General features: G+C 52.9%; 1 protein-coding gene across 1 annotated transcript in view; it reads right to left on the minus strand.

Moving 5' to 3' along the window:
• LOC144248563 (uncharacterized) overlaps positions 1-16,240 on the minus strand; it is a gene marked incomplete at both ends in the record, with an annotated part of 120,975 nt that overhangs the window by 56,338 nt on the left and 48,397 nt on the right. Inside the window, one exon of the mRNA XM_077790662.1 lies at positions 10,107-10,792. Within this exon, the coding sequence (XP_077646788.1) occupies positions 10,107-10,792 (686 nt within the window). The remainder of the gene's footprint in view (positions 1-10,106; positions 10,793-16,240) is intronic.

The raw sequence follows: 16,240 nt of genomic DNA on the forward strand, positions 1-16,240 counted from the left end.
GTCCCCAATGTCCCCACACCCCATGACTACCCTGTCCTGCCCCGCAATGTCTCTGACATCTCCCCACATCCCCGATGTCCCCAGTGTCCCCGATGTCCCCACACCCCTGACGCCCTGTCCCACTCCTCAGTGTCCCTGTTAGTGTCCACGCGGACGCCGCAGATGCGGGCGCTGCTGGGGGCGCCGGGGCAGCTGCACTGCGCCTTCGCGCCCCCGGCCGGGCCCTTCACGCTGCAGCAGCTGCGGCACCGCCACGGCGCCACACGGCGCCTGCTGGCCTTCGACTCGGCCGCCGCCCGCCGCACCGAGGCCGCGCCGGGGGTGCTGCTGTTCCTGGGGGGCCACGGGAGCCCCCCCGGCACCACGCAGGTGAGGGGAGGGGAGGGGCTGTAGAGCCCTGCGGGGACAGCGGGGAGTGCCACCGAGTGTGGGGGGGCGGGGGGGGGGGGGTGTCAGGTCCTCCCGGCCTCCAGGGGGCACTGCTGGGAGTGGGCGGCCTCAGTCCTCCGGGCCACTGGGAGGCGCCAATGGACAGCCTTGGTCCTCCTGGCCACTAGGGGGCGCTGTGGGCATTGAATGGTTTTTTGGAAGGTTTTGGGAGCATTTTTTGTGGCTTTTTGGGAGGTCCTGGGGGGGTTCAGTGGGTGATTTTTGGGGGGTTTGGGGGGGGGGGGTTGGAAGCATTTTTTGGGTTCTGGGGGTGGTTTTGGGGGAGTTTTCGGGGTGATTTCTGTGGACTTTTTTGGAGTGTTTCTGGGAGGGTTTAGCAGGTGATTTTTGTGGGTTTGGGGAGCATTTTTGGGGTTTTTGTGGGGGGGTTCTTGGGCACGGAACGGCCACGGTCCTCCCAGCCGCTGGGGGACGCCACTGAGGCCGAACGTTTCCTCGGTCCTCCCAGCCGCTGGGGGGCGCCAGGGAGGTGTCGCTGCAGCTGCTGCCGCTCTCGGTGTCGGACGACGGCGCCTTCGTCTGCTCCATGAGCACGCCCCGCGGGCAGGTGCAGCAGGTGCTGCGGCTGCACGTGATTGGTCAGTGCCGGGAATGGGCGGGGCCGGGGCTCCCAGGGGCTCCCAGTATGTCCCAGTCCTTCCCAGTTCCTCCCAGTCCCTCCCAGTTCCCCCCATTCTCTCCCAGTTCCCTCCCAGTCTGTGCCAGTTCCTCTCCAGTCCCTCCCAGTATGTCCCAGTCCATCCAAATATGTCCCAGTCCCTCCCAGTTCCCTCCCAGTGTGTCCCAGTCCCCTCCCAGTCCCTCCCAGTTCCTCCCAGTGCCCCCCAGTCACTCCCAGTATCCCCAGCTCACTGTCCCGTGTCCCAGCCCCTCCTGGGTGTCCCTGCTGCCATCATGGCTGGGGACACCTGGGATGGAGTTTGGGACACCAGGAACGGGGTTGGGGACACTGGGGACATGGAGCATGGGCTTAGGGACATCAGGAATGAGCTTGGGGGCACCAAGAATAGGGCTGGGGACACCTGGGATGGAGTTGGGGACACAGGAGCAAGGCTGGGGACACCAGGACGAGGGTTTGGAGGGTCTTGGACACGAGGACTGGGGCTGGGGACACCTGGGATGGGGTTGGGGACATCAGGAGTGGGGTTGGGGACACTTGGGGACATTGAGAACGGGGTTTGGAGGGTCTTGGGACACGAGGGATGCCTGGGGACACTGGGGACAGGGCTGGGGACACAGGGATGGAGTTGGGGACACCTGGGATGGGGCTGGGGACACCTGGGATGGAGTTGGGGACACTGAGGACAGGGTTGGGGACACCTGGGAAGGGGTTGGGGATATTTGGGACAGGGTTGGGGACACCTGGGATGGAGTTGGGGACACTGAGGACAGGGTTGGGGACACCTGGGAAAGGGTTGGGGATATTTGGGACAGGCTTGGGATCTCCCAAGGGACATCCGGAACAGAGCTGGGGACATCGGGGGGTGGCCGGTGCCACCAGGACGGGCTCGGTGCCACCCGGGGGTGTCGGTGCCACCCAGGGGTGTCGGTGATGCATCCCCAATGTCCCCACAGGTGCCACCATGCCCAGCGTGGAGGACATGGCGGGGATGGCCCTGGTGGCCTTCGTCATCGGGGGGCTCAGCCTGTGCCTGTGGCCCTCGGCGGGGAGGTGACACCGGTGTCCCCAATGTCCCCAGTGTCCCCCTTCATCTCCGTGTCCCCATGTCCCAGGTGTCCCCAGTGTCCCCAGGTGTCCCCTCCTCTCTCACTCCAGGGGGGCTCTTCATGTGACAGCTCAGATGTCCCCAACCCCCCCAAAATGTCCCCAACCACAAATGTCCCCAAGCTCCCCAAACTTCCCTAATGTCCCCAAATGTCCCGAATGTCCCCAAATATTTCCAAAATAAACAGGGGGGGTGACATTCCCCCCCCAAACCATTGTGTCCTGAGTGGGGATCGGGACATTTGGGGACATCTGGGGACATTGTGGACATTTGGGGACATTGGGGACACCTGTGGGGTTGGTGACACTTGGGGAGTTTGTTCCTGTTTGAATTTTAAAGTTCTTTTTTAAAGCATTGATTAGAAAACCCAAAGCATGAATTTAAAGTCATTAAAGAACCAATTACTCAGCTCCAATTGTTCATTGGATTTTTTTAAAAAAGCAATTTTAGAAAAGTTCTGTTTCCCATTTTATCGATTTTTCATCAAATCTTCGCTTTTGTCATGGGAGAGAGAGGGGCAAAAAAAGGAGAAAAAAGGAGAAAAAAGGAGAAAAAAAGGAGAAAAAAAAGAAAAAAAAAGAAAAAAAGGGGGGGGAAGGGAAAAAAGGATGAAAAAAAGGAAAAAGAAAGGGGAAAAAACGAGGGAAAAAAGGAAAAAAAAGGAGAAAAAAGGAGAAAAACAGGAAAAAAAAGATTTCCCTTCATTGTTCCTTCTTCTCCCCACATCCAATTCACTAGCACTGAGTTATCAATAATCAATAGCAGGGAGTTATCAATAATCAACAGCAGTGAATTATCAATAATCAATAGTGAGTTATCAATAATCAATAGCAGGGAGTTATCAATAATCAGTAGCAGATTATCAATAATCAAAACACCGAGCAGTTGTTTCTGAAATTTTAAAAGTTTATTAGTAATAAAATAGTTATTAAAAATATAAAAAATAAAAATAAAGTAATAAGAAAAGAAACAAAATAATAATAATAAAATAAAATTTAGAAATAAAATCAGAGTAATAAAAATTTGGACAATGAGGGTCAGGCACCACGGGACAATAAAAAACGAAGAAATTTGGACATCCAGGAGGTTTTGGGCACTGTGGAAAATAACAATCAGTTGTTTTTGAAATTTTAAAAGTTTATTAGTAATAAAATAGTGATTAAAAATAAAAATATAAATAAAATAATAATAAAAATAATAAAATAATAAATAAAACCAGAGTAATAAAAATGTGGACAATGAGGATCAGAACACCATGAGGTGATAAAAAAAATGAAGAATTTTGGACATCCAGGAGTACTTGGGCACTGTGAAAAATGCCACTCGCTGGTTTTTAAAATGTTAAAAAATTATTGATTCAGAAAGTTAATTAGTAATAAAATAGTTATAAAAATAGCAATTAAATTGGAGCAATAAGAATCTGGACAATGAGGGTCAGGACGATGACAAGACAATAAAAAGTGAAGAATTTCGGACATCCGGATGGTTTTGGGCACTGTGGAAAACGCCAGTCAGTCGGTTTTTAAAATTGTAAAAGTTTATTAGTAATAAAACAGTTATTAAAAACCAGCGATAAAATCAGAGCAATAACAATGTGGACAATGAGGTCAGGACAGTGACAAGACAATAAAAAGCGAGGGATTACGGACGTCCGGATGTTTTGGGCACTGAGCTGCCAAAGCCACGCCTTGAACAAGGAATAAGCCTAAAAGCAGCAGCCTGTTGCATATTCATCGATCTCATGCATGATGCATCAATCCTGTCCAGCCACAGAGCCCGGAGCAGTGGCAGCCTCTTCTCAATCCCGCGGCGCCCGCAGGGCTGAGCGGGGCACGGAGAGTGAATTTCCTTTAATCAGGGAGCCCTTGTGTCAGCACATTGCTCTGCCTCCCAGCATTTTCCACAGAGGAGCACAGAGGGAAACGAAAGAGAAAACAATTTCTGTTTCTGCTCCTTGTTTTAGCATGTGGAATGTGTTTGGAGAATTGTTTACCAATTTGTTACCCAAATTGTTGTGGGGTGGTTGCTGGGTTGGGTTCTGGTGAGGATCGTTTGAGCCTGGGGCCAATCCAACCCACCTGGGGCTGGAATCTCAGAGAGGGTCACGAGTTGTGAGGAGTTACATTTGGGAGTTAGAAAAAGCAGTTTGTAGTTTTAGTATCTCCTTTAAACAGTATATTAATAGAAGAAGCAGGTTTGTAGTTTTAGTATCTCCTTTAAACAGTATATTAATAGAAGAAGCACGTTTGTAGTTTTAGTATCTCCTTTAAACAGTATATTAATGTATATTAGTATAGTTCTAATAAAGAAACCATTCATCCTTCTGAGCTGGAGTCAGGCATCGTCATTTCTTCCCCCTGGCTCGCCTGCATTTACAATAAGCTGTAAATTCTTTTTCTCTGGAAGATTTCGGTGTCCTGCGGCTGCCGTCCCGGTGCAAGTACCTCATTCCTTTCTTCCCACGCACAGAGTTTCTATTTTAACCACAAAAGCTCCGTTTTAACCACAAATCTACATTTACCCTACCATTAAAATGTTAATACAGCACTACTAATCAATGTAACATAATACAAATCCTATTCAATTTAATACTTGCAAAAGCCAACCATAAAATATGCATTTTTCACAGAGGACATCCCGAGGCTGCTGCAGGGACAGCGATGTCACTGCTGTGACGTCGTCGGGGACGGTTGTCGCTGTCGAGGCAGGACAGGAATGAGAAGACTGAGTCAGAAGGCTGCCGAGAGTAAAACTCCGATTTATTCAAAATACACAGTTCTTCTATACAGAGCTCCATGACGACCAATTCCATTGGTCCTGAAGTGAAAACAACCACACCATTGGTGCAGAGTGCTTGATGCACAGTGATAGAACTTAACTATAAACAATGAGAACAACAAGAGAGATAAAGAATTATTTACATTCTTCTCCTACTCTTTCCCAGGCTTCTGCCTGGATAGAAACTCTCCATTTCTCTCTTTGACTGAATCTGAGACCCACATTTTCCCCTTTTTGTTTAAAGAAAGAGTCAGTGTTTGTCTCCTTTCTGTGAGGCCTCTTGCAGAAAAGAGGACAAACACAACTCCGAGGTTCACTCGTTGATAATTCAAAACCTCATTGGATGTTGGCTCAGAACGGTCAAAGAGCTTCCAAACTTAAAATTTTCAAGGAATCAGTTACCAACTCTAAGATAATAACAACTCATTGTCAGACTGCCAAAGGACTGGCAGTCCAACTTGTCAAAACCCATTTCCCAGTGTGAGCATGACATGAGAGAAAAGAAGGTACTTACAACACGTGCACATACCCAAATTAGGCAAATTTGAATTTGGCAAGATGAATAACATCTGTTTACCACAGCTGCAAAACCTTTAGGCCTCTGGAATTTGTCCCAGACAGTAAGGTGCAGCAGGTGAAGCCTTGGTTGGCATTCATCAGAATTGCTTTTGCAAGGTGTGTGCACTTGATAGAAGAATCATGCAAGGCTTTGCCTATGCAGTCATGTCCTCAATGGTCAGCTTGAGTGATTAAATTGAACTAAGGTCCAAATTGCATCCTCAAAGCTTTCAAAACAATTGAATTAAATTGACCCAATTCAGAAAGGACCAAATTCAAAACACTTGAGAGACCTCTGAAATGCCATGAAATCTCTGAAATGCCATGGCCACAGCCCTTAATTCAATCAGTTGGGCTGAGGTTGATTCGTGGCTTTCCAGTACTTTGAGCTGTCAGTGAAAACACAGCTCTTTCTGCCTTTTTTTTTTTTTTTTTTTTTCCTGAAGAGCCAGTGGTGGGCTCTAGGACCCAGCGATGCTTGGCAAGGCGGGGGACCCGGCCCCGTGGGCAGGGCCAAGTGCCCCAAATCCGGCCAGGGGGGCAGGGAGCCCAGGCTCTCTGCTGAGCCAAGATTCACCTGGCTCGGCCCCCAGCTTCTCTTTGGTATTTCCTGGGGCCCCTGAATTTGGGGTCCCTGGGACACTCCAAGACCATCAATAAATGCGTGACCTCTCCCAACCTTATACTTCAGGGCATGCTCCCAACAGACCACAAGAAAACCAGCAATCCCTCTGAGTTTCTGCCCTTCCCCCACCCCGCCTAGCCATGGGTCTTCCCACAGCTTCTCGGCATCCCGCTTCACAGGACCCGCAGGGTGCGAGAAAGGGGTGTTTCCCCAGGAATATAAAATTCCACCCAAGCCCACCCAGTACAACGGGCTGCTCCTCTTTCCCAGTGTGTCTGCGCCGCTGCGGAATGCAATTCCTCGCTACACAGCTCCCTGATTTGCGTCCCCATCCCCTCATTCCCACCTCTGGGACCAGCAGCAGTGGTGCTGCTGGGGACCAGGCTGGTGACCCCTTCCGCCGCCTCTCCCTTGGAGGGGCAGAGCTCGGTACAGTCTGGAGGGAGCAAAGGGAGTGACGGGGTGGGTTCAGGCTCTGCAAACAAACAGGCTGGACTCAATGTCCAGCATGGGGGTCTCGGCCGCTGGATCGCAGGGCAGAGTCGCTGCTGATAAGCCAGCTTCAGGGGGCACGGTGGCAGGAGCTGCAGTGCCCTGTGGGCACCTCTCACACACAGTGAGTGGCATGGGCAGTGTGGCCGTGTCTCCCGGCGGCAGTGGCCGCAGCACTTCTGCCGATTCCGAGGTCGGCGGCAGTGGCAGCGCTCTTGGCGCTTGCAGTTGCAATGCAGAAGGCAGCACGGGCACTGGAGCTGCAGCGGGCAGCGCCGTGGCTGAGGTGGTTTCTCCCGAGAGTGACGTTGGCGGTCCCAGGCTGGGCAGAGGCGAGGCTGCTGCTGCTGCTGGAGCAGTGGTGGGCAGGATGGTGAAGCCCGCTGTCAGCAGGGGCAGTGGCATGGCAGGCATGGCATGGAAGGCAGGCACCACCCCCGGCATGGGAGTCCGTCCCACAGTGGGCAGGGTGGAGAATAACATGGCTGTCCCGCCCAAGACGTGCTGTTGGACAACTGATGCCGGCACCGTAAATGAAATCAAAGCAGCCGGTTCGTACGGCACGCAGAGGGCCGGACCGGGAGTCAAAGCATGTCCTGCTGGCACAAATCGAAATCCCCGCAGGTGGCGGTGAGTGTCCCAGGGGATGGACCAAAGGCTGCAGTGGCGTCTGTGCAGGCTCCATCAGCGAAGGAGTCGGGAGGGAGGCAACCCCCACTCCGTGATGTGTGACAGGCAGCGCTGGCCCCCCGCAAATGCAGTTTGGAAAGCGGGGCGCTGTGGGTCCTGCCAGTCTGAGGCTGCCCCGTGCAGTCCATGCAACGCCGGGTGTGCTGAAGCTGATAGTTGTGGCCAAGGCACCCCGGCTGCCTCCTGAAGGGTGAGTGATATCACTGGCACTACTCTCTGGGCAGGGTGTGCCTGCGCAGCCAGCCGCCGTGCGGGCTGCGGCATGGTTCATGTCCGGAATCCCGAAATGTTCCGGTCAGAATCGCTGCCTGTGTCCAAGGCTATGTCAATGCCCACTCAGACTGGAGCCAATTCAGATGCCGTAGCATCCCCTTTGCACATTTGTGCCATGAGACAGCGTCCCAAGTTGAGCCAGACCTTATGATCAAAGGGGGACGTAGGATTCGCAGAAAATCCCCGGTCCCGAGCCCAACTCAAGAGTCTGACCATGTCTTCCTCAGAGAGCCAAGCTCCCACAAGAGGGATACAGGCTTGCCAGGCAGTCAAGACAACTCGCTCGACTGCAGATGGCTGGTTTCCCATTGTTAGAAAACCTTTCCCTAGCAGATGTCAACTTCAAGAGTCCAACAGTCTGCTCTTTCAGGGAAAACCCGTCCCATGCAGTTCCGGCCTCTAAGAGCAGGCCCACAGTCCAAACAGGACAAGCCTTCTCTGGAAGGCATGCAGTTTCAGCATCACCTTTCATTAAGAAGGCAAAGGTGTCTGAGCACAGCCTCCAGGCTCTTGGCGTGGAACCACGCCAGCAGGAGACCCCCTGCAAGATGCCAGGTTTGGGTCTGCAACCGAGGGTGCAATTCCACGTCAGGTCACCATACCCTGTCCCTTCAGGGTAATGTGCCATATCATGTTGGGGTCACCACATGTTGCTCTCGAGGAAGAATGGGAATGAGAAGACTGAGTCAGAAGGCTGCCGAGAGTAAAACTCTGATTTATTCAAAATACACCGTTCTTCTATACAGAGCTCCATTAGGACCAATTCCATTGGTCCTGAAATGAAAACAACCACACCATTGGTGCAGAGCGCTTGAAGCACAGCGATAGAACTTAACTATAAACAATGTGAACAACAAGAGAGATAAAGAATTATTTACATTCTTCTCCAACTCTTTCCCAGGCTTCTGCCTGGATAGAAACTCTCCGTTTCTCTCTTTGACTGAATCTGAGACCCACAGAGTAGCAATGGAGTGATGTAACTACAACCAATGGGGTAAGGGGAAGGGGTGGTTTGCATGGGGGAACCAATGGGAAACCGAGGAACACAGAGCTTTCTAGAACAGAGGGATAGAGCAAACAATGACTGACAGGAAGTGGGGGAGGATACAACACTTGATAGACAGAAAGGAGGGGGTGGGAATCTTATGTAGTAGTTGTTTCCCATAGCAACCCTGAACAGTTCTTCCCCTACCCGCCTCCCACACCCAAGATTGTGAAAAGTCCTTTTCTCTCAGCTCGCGCGGCCAGAGAAGGAGTTGAGATGCGGAGTTTTGCTTCTCAGGGCCATTTATTTTCCCTTGTCTCCAACACGCTTTGTCCCCTCTGCTGAGCTCTGTCTGGCAGCTCGGTCTGTGGCAGTCTCCCTGCCCTCAGGGCGCTATGTGCCTTTTACACTAAAAACTACCTCTACTGTGTTTACAATAACGTGCCAACATCTATCATTTATGTTGGACAGTGTGTCTCTACCTTCAACCAATAGAAAAGTGTCACCATCACAGCAAGACATGGAGGGCAAGAAGAAGGAGAAGAAGGTCAGGACACGCCCAAATCCCTCCATCTTATTCCCTTGAACCCCCTATTTTAAAACCCCAAAATTCTACTTTTCCACCCTGTGTTAATTCACCTACCACCCTACTCAAACCCTTGTTGCTTGTAATTCCTCTTCCCAAGTTGGAAATTTTCTCCATGGGCTAAAACCAAAGCCACCGGTGTCCTTGACACCGTGCCAAGGCCTCCGACCCCCTGCCAAGGGCTTGAGTCATCCAGGGCAGGCCAGAGGGATGTCCTGGACTCCAACACCCCCCAGTTACCGAGCACCGGGAAACCCCTGTGCATTGATCCCCCCCATCACTGAGCACTGCGACAGGGGCCGGGCACCACCTTGTGCACCAACCCCCTCAAACACCGGGCCCGGACCCACCTTTGTGCCCCCCACCAATCACGGGGGTTCTGCCCCCTCCCCTTTGATCCCCCAGAGCCGTGGAACCCCCTGGAAACAGCGCCAGGACTGGGGACACCCAGGCGCTGAGAGGTCACAAGGGGGTTGAACTGCATGGGGGGGGCTCCCTTAGGACTCAGTCGTATCCCCCACCATTGTCAGCAAGGACTCCCACTGTCACCAGGAACCCCCCAGTTTACCTGGACCCCCTCCCTTCACTGCCTCTTCCCGTGCTCTGACCCACCAAAGTGCTGGGACCCCCCAAGCCATGAGCCCCCCACAGTGCACCAGGACCCACCACTCACCTCCCACCCCCAATCTATGGGAACCCACCCAAATCACAGCAGCACAAGAAGAAGCCAACACCTTCCCCACACCCAGCATGGATCACCAGGACCAAGGATCAGCAGGATCAGGAGGGCTCTGCACAACAGGGCTCACTGAGGATCATCCAGCTCGGATCCTCCCATGGGGAATGGAGCTGGAGCAGCGCACCAAGCTCTTCCCTCACTCCAAGCTCTTCCCTAACTCCAGGCACTCACAGAGCTTCCTTTATTGGTGCCTCCGTTGGTGCTGGGTCAAGTTTGAGCCCGTGGAGAAGCTCTTCCCACACTCCCCACACTCGTAGGGCCTCTCCCCGGTGTGGATGCGCCGGTGCACAATGAGATGGGAGTTGTGCTTGAAGCCCTTCCCACAATCAGGGCAGCGGAAGGGCCTCTCCTCTGTGTGAATCCGTTCATGTACAAGGAGATGGGAACTGGTCCGAAACCTCTTCCCACACTGGGAACACTCGTAGGGCTTCTCCCCAGTGTGGATGCGCTGGTGTGTTCTCAGGGCAGAGTGGCACTCAAAGCTCTTCCCACATTCCAAGCACTCATAGGGCCGTTCCCCGGTGTGGGTCACCTGGTGCTGAATCAGGTCAGAGCTTTCTCTGAAGCTCTTTCCACATTGCCCACACTCGTAGGGCCTCTCCCCAGTGTGGATCCTCTTGTGATGCCGGATCAGGGAGGAGCTCTGGCTGAATCCCTGCCCACACTCTCCACACTCATAGGGTTGTTCCCCAGTGTGGATCCTCTGGTGATGGACCAGGTGAGAGCGCTGGATGAAACACTTCCCACACTCCCCACACTTGTAGGGCCGATCCCCAGTGTGGATCCTCTGGTGCTGGATCAGGGTGGAGCTCCGGTTGAAACCCTTCCCACATTCCAGACACTTGTGGGGCTTCTCCCTGTCATGAGGCTCCTCCACCAGCTCCCAGCTCTGTCTGGATCTCCGCCCGCCTTCCTGGCTCAGGGGGCTCTTTCCTCCCCGCAGCTCCCTGGGCTGGGTTTGCAGCTCCTCCTCCTGCAGCATCTCAGGGGCTTTTCCTCCTCCTCCATCCAGCCACGCCCAGGGAATGAAAAATCCTGGTTTGAGGGAAAAACAAGAGGAGAGCACCTTGGACTGGAGGTTCCTCCTTGCCCAAGTTCATCTCAGGAAATCATTGGGAATCTTGCGTCTGTAAGAACCTCCAAAGCACCAAGATTCAGCCCAAAAATTCCATAAACTTCCAAGACACAGATCAAAAACTCCCCAAACATAACAAGTCAGAAAAAACCTCCTCCAAAACATAAAGATTCAGCTGCCACATACAACCAAAGCACCAACATTTGTCCCAAGAAAGCTCAGAAACACCAAGCTTCACCCCCTGAAAATCATGAATCCCCCTCCACAGTCACCTGTGCATGTGGGGGGAGCAGCATTCCTGGGGCTGGGGGGAGGCTGCAGACACAGGGAGGGGTGGAACCTTCTGCTGCTTCCTCTTTCTGCTCCTCCTCCTCCTCCTTTTGTGTCTCTACTCTTCCTCACACTCTTGTTCCTCCTTCTCCTGCACAATCCCACCCTCTCCTGCCATGTCCATCATTTCACCATTTTGTTCCTCAAGCCTGCTTCTCCTTCCCTTCTCCTCCTGCCCCCAGGCCCAGCACCCACTGTCGGCTCCCTCTTCCCCCCAGCCCCACAGCATCCCAGCGCAGGGGCAGGGATGGAGCTGGGGCAGGTCGGGCTGGGGCAGCGCTGGGCTCTCGGCCGCTCCCGCCCGCACTCGGTCCCCACTGCAGCCGCTCCCGCCAGGACAGCGCGGGGGGGCCCGGCCTTGGCGCTGCCCCACTCCCACCTCCCCAAATTCCCCTCGCGGGGCCATGGGGCCGAGGGGGGGGCGCAGGTGGGTCCAGGTGGGGAACGCGGGGAGCTGCGAGTCTGCCTGGCAACTGGTGAGTCATCAGCGCCGCGGGCTCTGATTGGCTGAGCTCTGCCCGAGCCCTGGGGCTGCAGCACAGAGGGGACACCCTGCTCCAGGGGGGATGTCCCACAAACGGGGGACCCCATGGAAGGAACAACAGGAAAGTGTCTTTACAAACAGATGCTCTGAAGCTGCTCGGAGATAGGGCCAGGCAACTTTTTTATGTAAGGAAGTGACAGGAGAAGACATCGGTTTCAGAAAATTTTATTAATTGATGACACAGACTGCTGCTCAGCCAAGGTCCTGCTTAATTCATGAACTTCCAGAGGAACAAAGACTTAACAGAGCCATGAATATCATCTGCTATACAAAAGCAGGGAGCATATTAAGGTGGGTATGTAGTAGGTGGATTGGGAAGTCTAGCTCTAAAGTACTTCAGCCAATGGGGAAAGCAGAGGGAGATGTGGCCAGGAGAACTAGGATGAAAAGGAGGGCTGTGTCCTCCAACAACTGGAGAGATCCCATCGGGAATGTCCCATGGCCTCTCCCATTTTTAGGAATGAAATTACTTTTACAGGACTCCTCTGTCTGCTTTGTGGACACAATCCTCTAGTGATGTCAATTTTCCCGCACACCCTGGGGCTCATCCCGAATTCCTTCCACCATCCGGGGCGGCGGGCAGGGAGTGCAGCTGAAGGTGCCTCACCCACTTTGGGTGATCGGCTCCCTTGGCTGGCGGCGGCACCGGGGATTGATTGGGGACCCGGGAGTGACACATCAGGGGGTCTGTGAAGAGTCAGCAGGGAGAGAGCACTGAAAATCTCATCAGTGAGTGCCCTGGGATCCTCGGGGAGTAAACATGGCAGGGCACTCATGGAGGGGAGAAAAGGGAAAGCCAGGGAGGAGTCCTGGCCAAAGGGATGATGATCCCAAAATGTCTCTGAAGGGTCCCTTGGGAGAATGCTGAGGTAGTTTGCACATTCCCCCAGAGGTAATTAAGGACATGGACACCCAGAGAGGCAATAAGGGAAATGGAGAAGGCATTTGGAACCAAGGGAATGGAGGGTGTTGGTGTGCTGGGAAGGGATCAGGTGAAGGGGAGTGTGCAGCAATATCATTACAGCAAGAAGCAGCAGGAGGAATCTATGTGGTAATAAAAAGGATGAGGGAAAAGAGGAGAAAGAGAAAAATACTCAGGATTGGGATGATTTTAATCAGGGTCTTATTCTCGAAATTTGCCAGCTGATCCAGATCCTTTCCATCCCCAGTGTCCAGGAGAGGAAAAGCAGGAGGTCAGGATGCCAGGGGTTTCTCTGCGGTGGCAGCGGCAGCACCGGGCGCAGAGGTGCGGCACCGGGAGCACGGGCTGGGGCCTGTGGGGAGCTGCGGGGCCGGGCCGGGGCTGTGGGGCAGCCGGGGCTCAGCGCCGGGCGCTGCCTGACCCCACCAGCCCCAGGCAGGGCCGGCAGTGGCCCCCGGCCCCCAGGAGGCTGCGGGACGCCCCGGCCGCTGCCCGGCCCCGGGGAGCTGCCGGCCCTGCCCGCCGGGGGGGCCGCCTTTGGACACTGCGGCAGGACAGGCACCGGCTCTGCCACACGGGCTGGGCAGGGACCCTGAGCACAACGGGGAAAACAAAGGAACAGCTGGGAAATGCAGAGTACTTGGTAAAATAAAAAGGCAAATGGTGGAGAAAAAGGTTAAAAATTTGGGATATATTTTGACTGAAGGTTCGTGGTTGAACGACCCAGAGTGGGTGTGGGCAATCTCAGAAGTAACACTACCCAGGAACAAAAAGGAGCTGTGACAATGCTGAGGATTAGAAGGGAATTCCACAACCTGGACTGAGGATTCTCGGTTCCAGCCAGAACACTGTAGGACTTTTTAACCCCAGACAGCCTCCATATTGTGGTATGGACAGGAGAAAGAGAGCAAAACTTGAGAAAATGAACAACAAAAATATCGATGCCTCAGCTGTGGCTCTTCCAGACTCAGAAAAGTGTTGGGAAGCATGGATAAATATAATTATTCATAATACAGCCAGGCTGAAAACAATCCTCCCTACTGGCTGGACAATACCGTTACCTACAGATAAATTCAAAAGTCAAATAGACTGTTCCATCTCACCCCCCAAAATGTATGGTTCATCCCCTAAAACATCAAGTGCCTGTAACCCCATTGGCCCAAGTCTTGTTCCAGCCCACCTTGAAGCCCCTGATAAGGGTCTCTGAGGGGCCAGACGCTCTCTTGGATCTTCCCCCCTCTCAGGACCTCCACCCTGTCCTAGAGCATCCTCTTCTCTCTCCCCTCCCCCATCCCCTCAAGCTTGCCAGGTGCTGCATCTGGCAGCTCCAAGCAAGACCTTTCTCCATCCCTAATAAACCTCATATCCTAAGAGCAGCCTTCAGAGATCTCTCGTCTCCATTCACCTAAACCATCCTGGAGCACAGCACTCCCTACAGAAAAGAAATTGGAATTGTAGGTGAATGTTAAACAGGGCCATGCCAAAGGAATTTTTGGGCCAAAATGTTTCACCCAGTGGCCACAGTGGCCTCATTGGCTGCAGAATTGTGCAGCCACAGTTTCAATGGGAACCGAGGCCCAAAAACTGATGACAACAGGATCTCCGACTGTTCCAGTCTGCCATCAAGTTCAAGCTTTGGTAACCAAAAGAACCTCGCAATGGAGCAGTGCTCGGTAATTACAGTGTGAAACTTGTTCAGTGGCACAGGAGGATTCAGAACTGAGGACAGGGGAAGGGTTTAACCCAGCCTCCTGTTTGAACAGCCCACAGAGGGGCTGGGAAGAAACCCAGCACTGCATTCAAGGGACACAGCTCCAGACCCAGCCTGGGGGAGACTCAGGAGACATTGCCTGGCCTGAGGCAGAAAATGTCTTGGTGGATGGCTCTTCAAGGGCAGCAGAAGGGAAAAGAGTTCCAAGACATGCTGTTATTGAGGAAAGGGAATCAGACAAAGCGCAGGTTACCCCCATGGTCAGCTCAACCGGCACAGCTGTGTGTGCTTGTAAGAGCCTGGCACTGAAATGCCCTGAGCAGGAAGGCTTCAATATCTTCTGGTGACACCATCTCACCTAACAGGGGGGCAAAAGCAATTCTGATTGCTCAGCAACCACTGGATCACTTATTAAGGTATTTCCAAAAGAAATAATTCCAATAAAAGGCATTGTGGAAGAAACAGACTCAGAGAGCAGAACTCATTTCACAGGAAAGATCCTCCGGGGGTTATGGCAGCTTTAGGAATACAATGGGACCTCCATAATCCCTGGCACCCCCAGAGCTCAGGATGGGTACAAAGAATGAATGGGGAAAGAAAGAAACAAACACCTTTGGAATCTGGGGATAGAAACCAAGATGCCATGGGTACGGCTTTTGCCATTGGCTTGGGCAAGAAGAAGAGCCAGACCTAGGGCAGATATTCAATTATTTCCCCTTGCAATTGATCTCAGGAATCCTTACCTGGGAATTCTCCACCTAGTGCAGGGTGGAGATAAGGGATGCACATTTAAAGTAGTCTGTGGCCAGAATCCTGTCTCTGGTGCAATCTCTCCCCCAGGAAGCTGGGCTGGCACAGAGCCTGCCTTGGTACTTTGCTGCTGCCAACATCCTAGCAGGACATGGGCTCTGCCTAAGGAGTGCAAAGCAGCACCACTGGTGGCCAAGTGGCGTGGCCCATGCCAAGGGGCCCCGAGGCCAGAAACAGCCGCCAGCACAGCTGAACACGGGGGGACCCCTCAGCCTGGGCTCCAGGTCTCTGCAGCCCCGGAGATTTGCACTTCCCGCCTGCAGCAGGAGGATGGGAGGCCCCCCTGAGCCTGCACTGAAGGCAGCGCAGCAGCAGCCAGGGCTCCACAGCGGGGCAAGGCCCTGGGCCTGCCCACACCTCCTCTGCTGAAATCCTCGGCCTGGCCACCCTCCCTGGGCAGCTCCAGCCACCGGGGCCAGCCCTTGCTGCCACTGCTGCAGCTTCAGTGCTCGCTGGGCCTGCACTGCCACAGCTGCTGGGGACACACCGGGACAATTCCACTCAGTTACACTCACACTGCATTAGCTGGGTTGGTGGAAAATGTAGCAAGTTTCATTAAAAAAAAAAATTATTTTTCTACTCAGGCTTGGTTTGCCTTTGCCTTGGGGAAAGAAATTTTAACAGCAGAAGCAAAGAAATCCGGGTCCAACCAGAAACCAAACAGTAAAAACTGCAGGACTTGAAACTACAGAACATTAAACCAATCCATTTAGATTGCTTTAGACTGCACAACTTTGGGAAAAACCTAGTAAAACCCACATGTAATAGAATGATTTACTCTGCACACCCGGGTTATGTGGGGATGGAATGATTTTTGTTGTACATCCTGGCCAGAATCAAGGAATGCCTTGATTCTAACACTAAAAAGAATAGTGAAGTTTTTCTTTTTCCTGCAGTTTCAATGCAAAGTTTAGAGCATTAGAGTATATTTTTATTACTCATACT

The sequence above is a fragment of the Lonchura striata genome, unplaced genomic scaffold, assembly GCF_046129695.1.
Source record: "Lonchura striata isolate bLonStr1 unplaced genomic scaffold, bLonStr1.mat Scaffold_179, whole genome shotgun sequence".
Taxonomy (NCBI): Eukaryota; Metazoa; Chordata; class Aves; order Passeriformes; family Estrildidae; genus Lonchura; species Lonchura striata.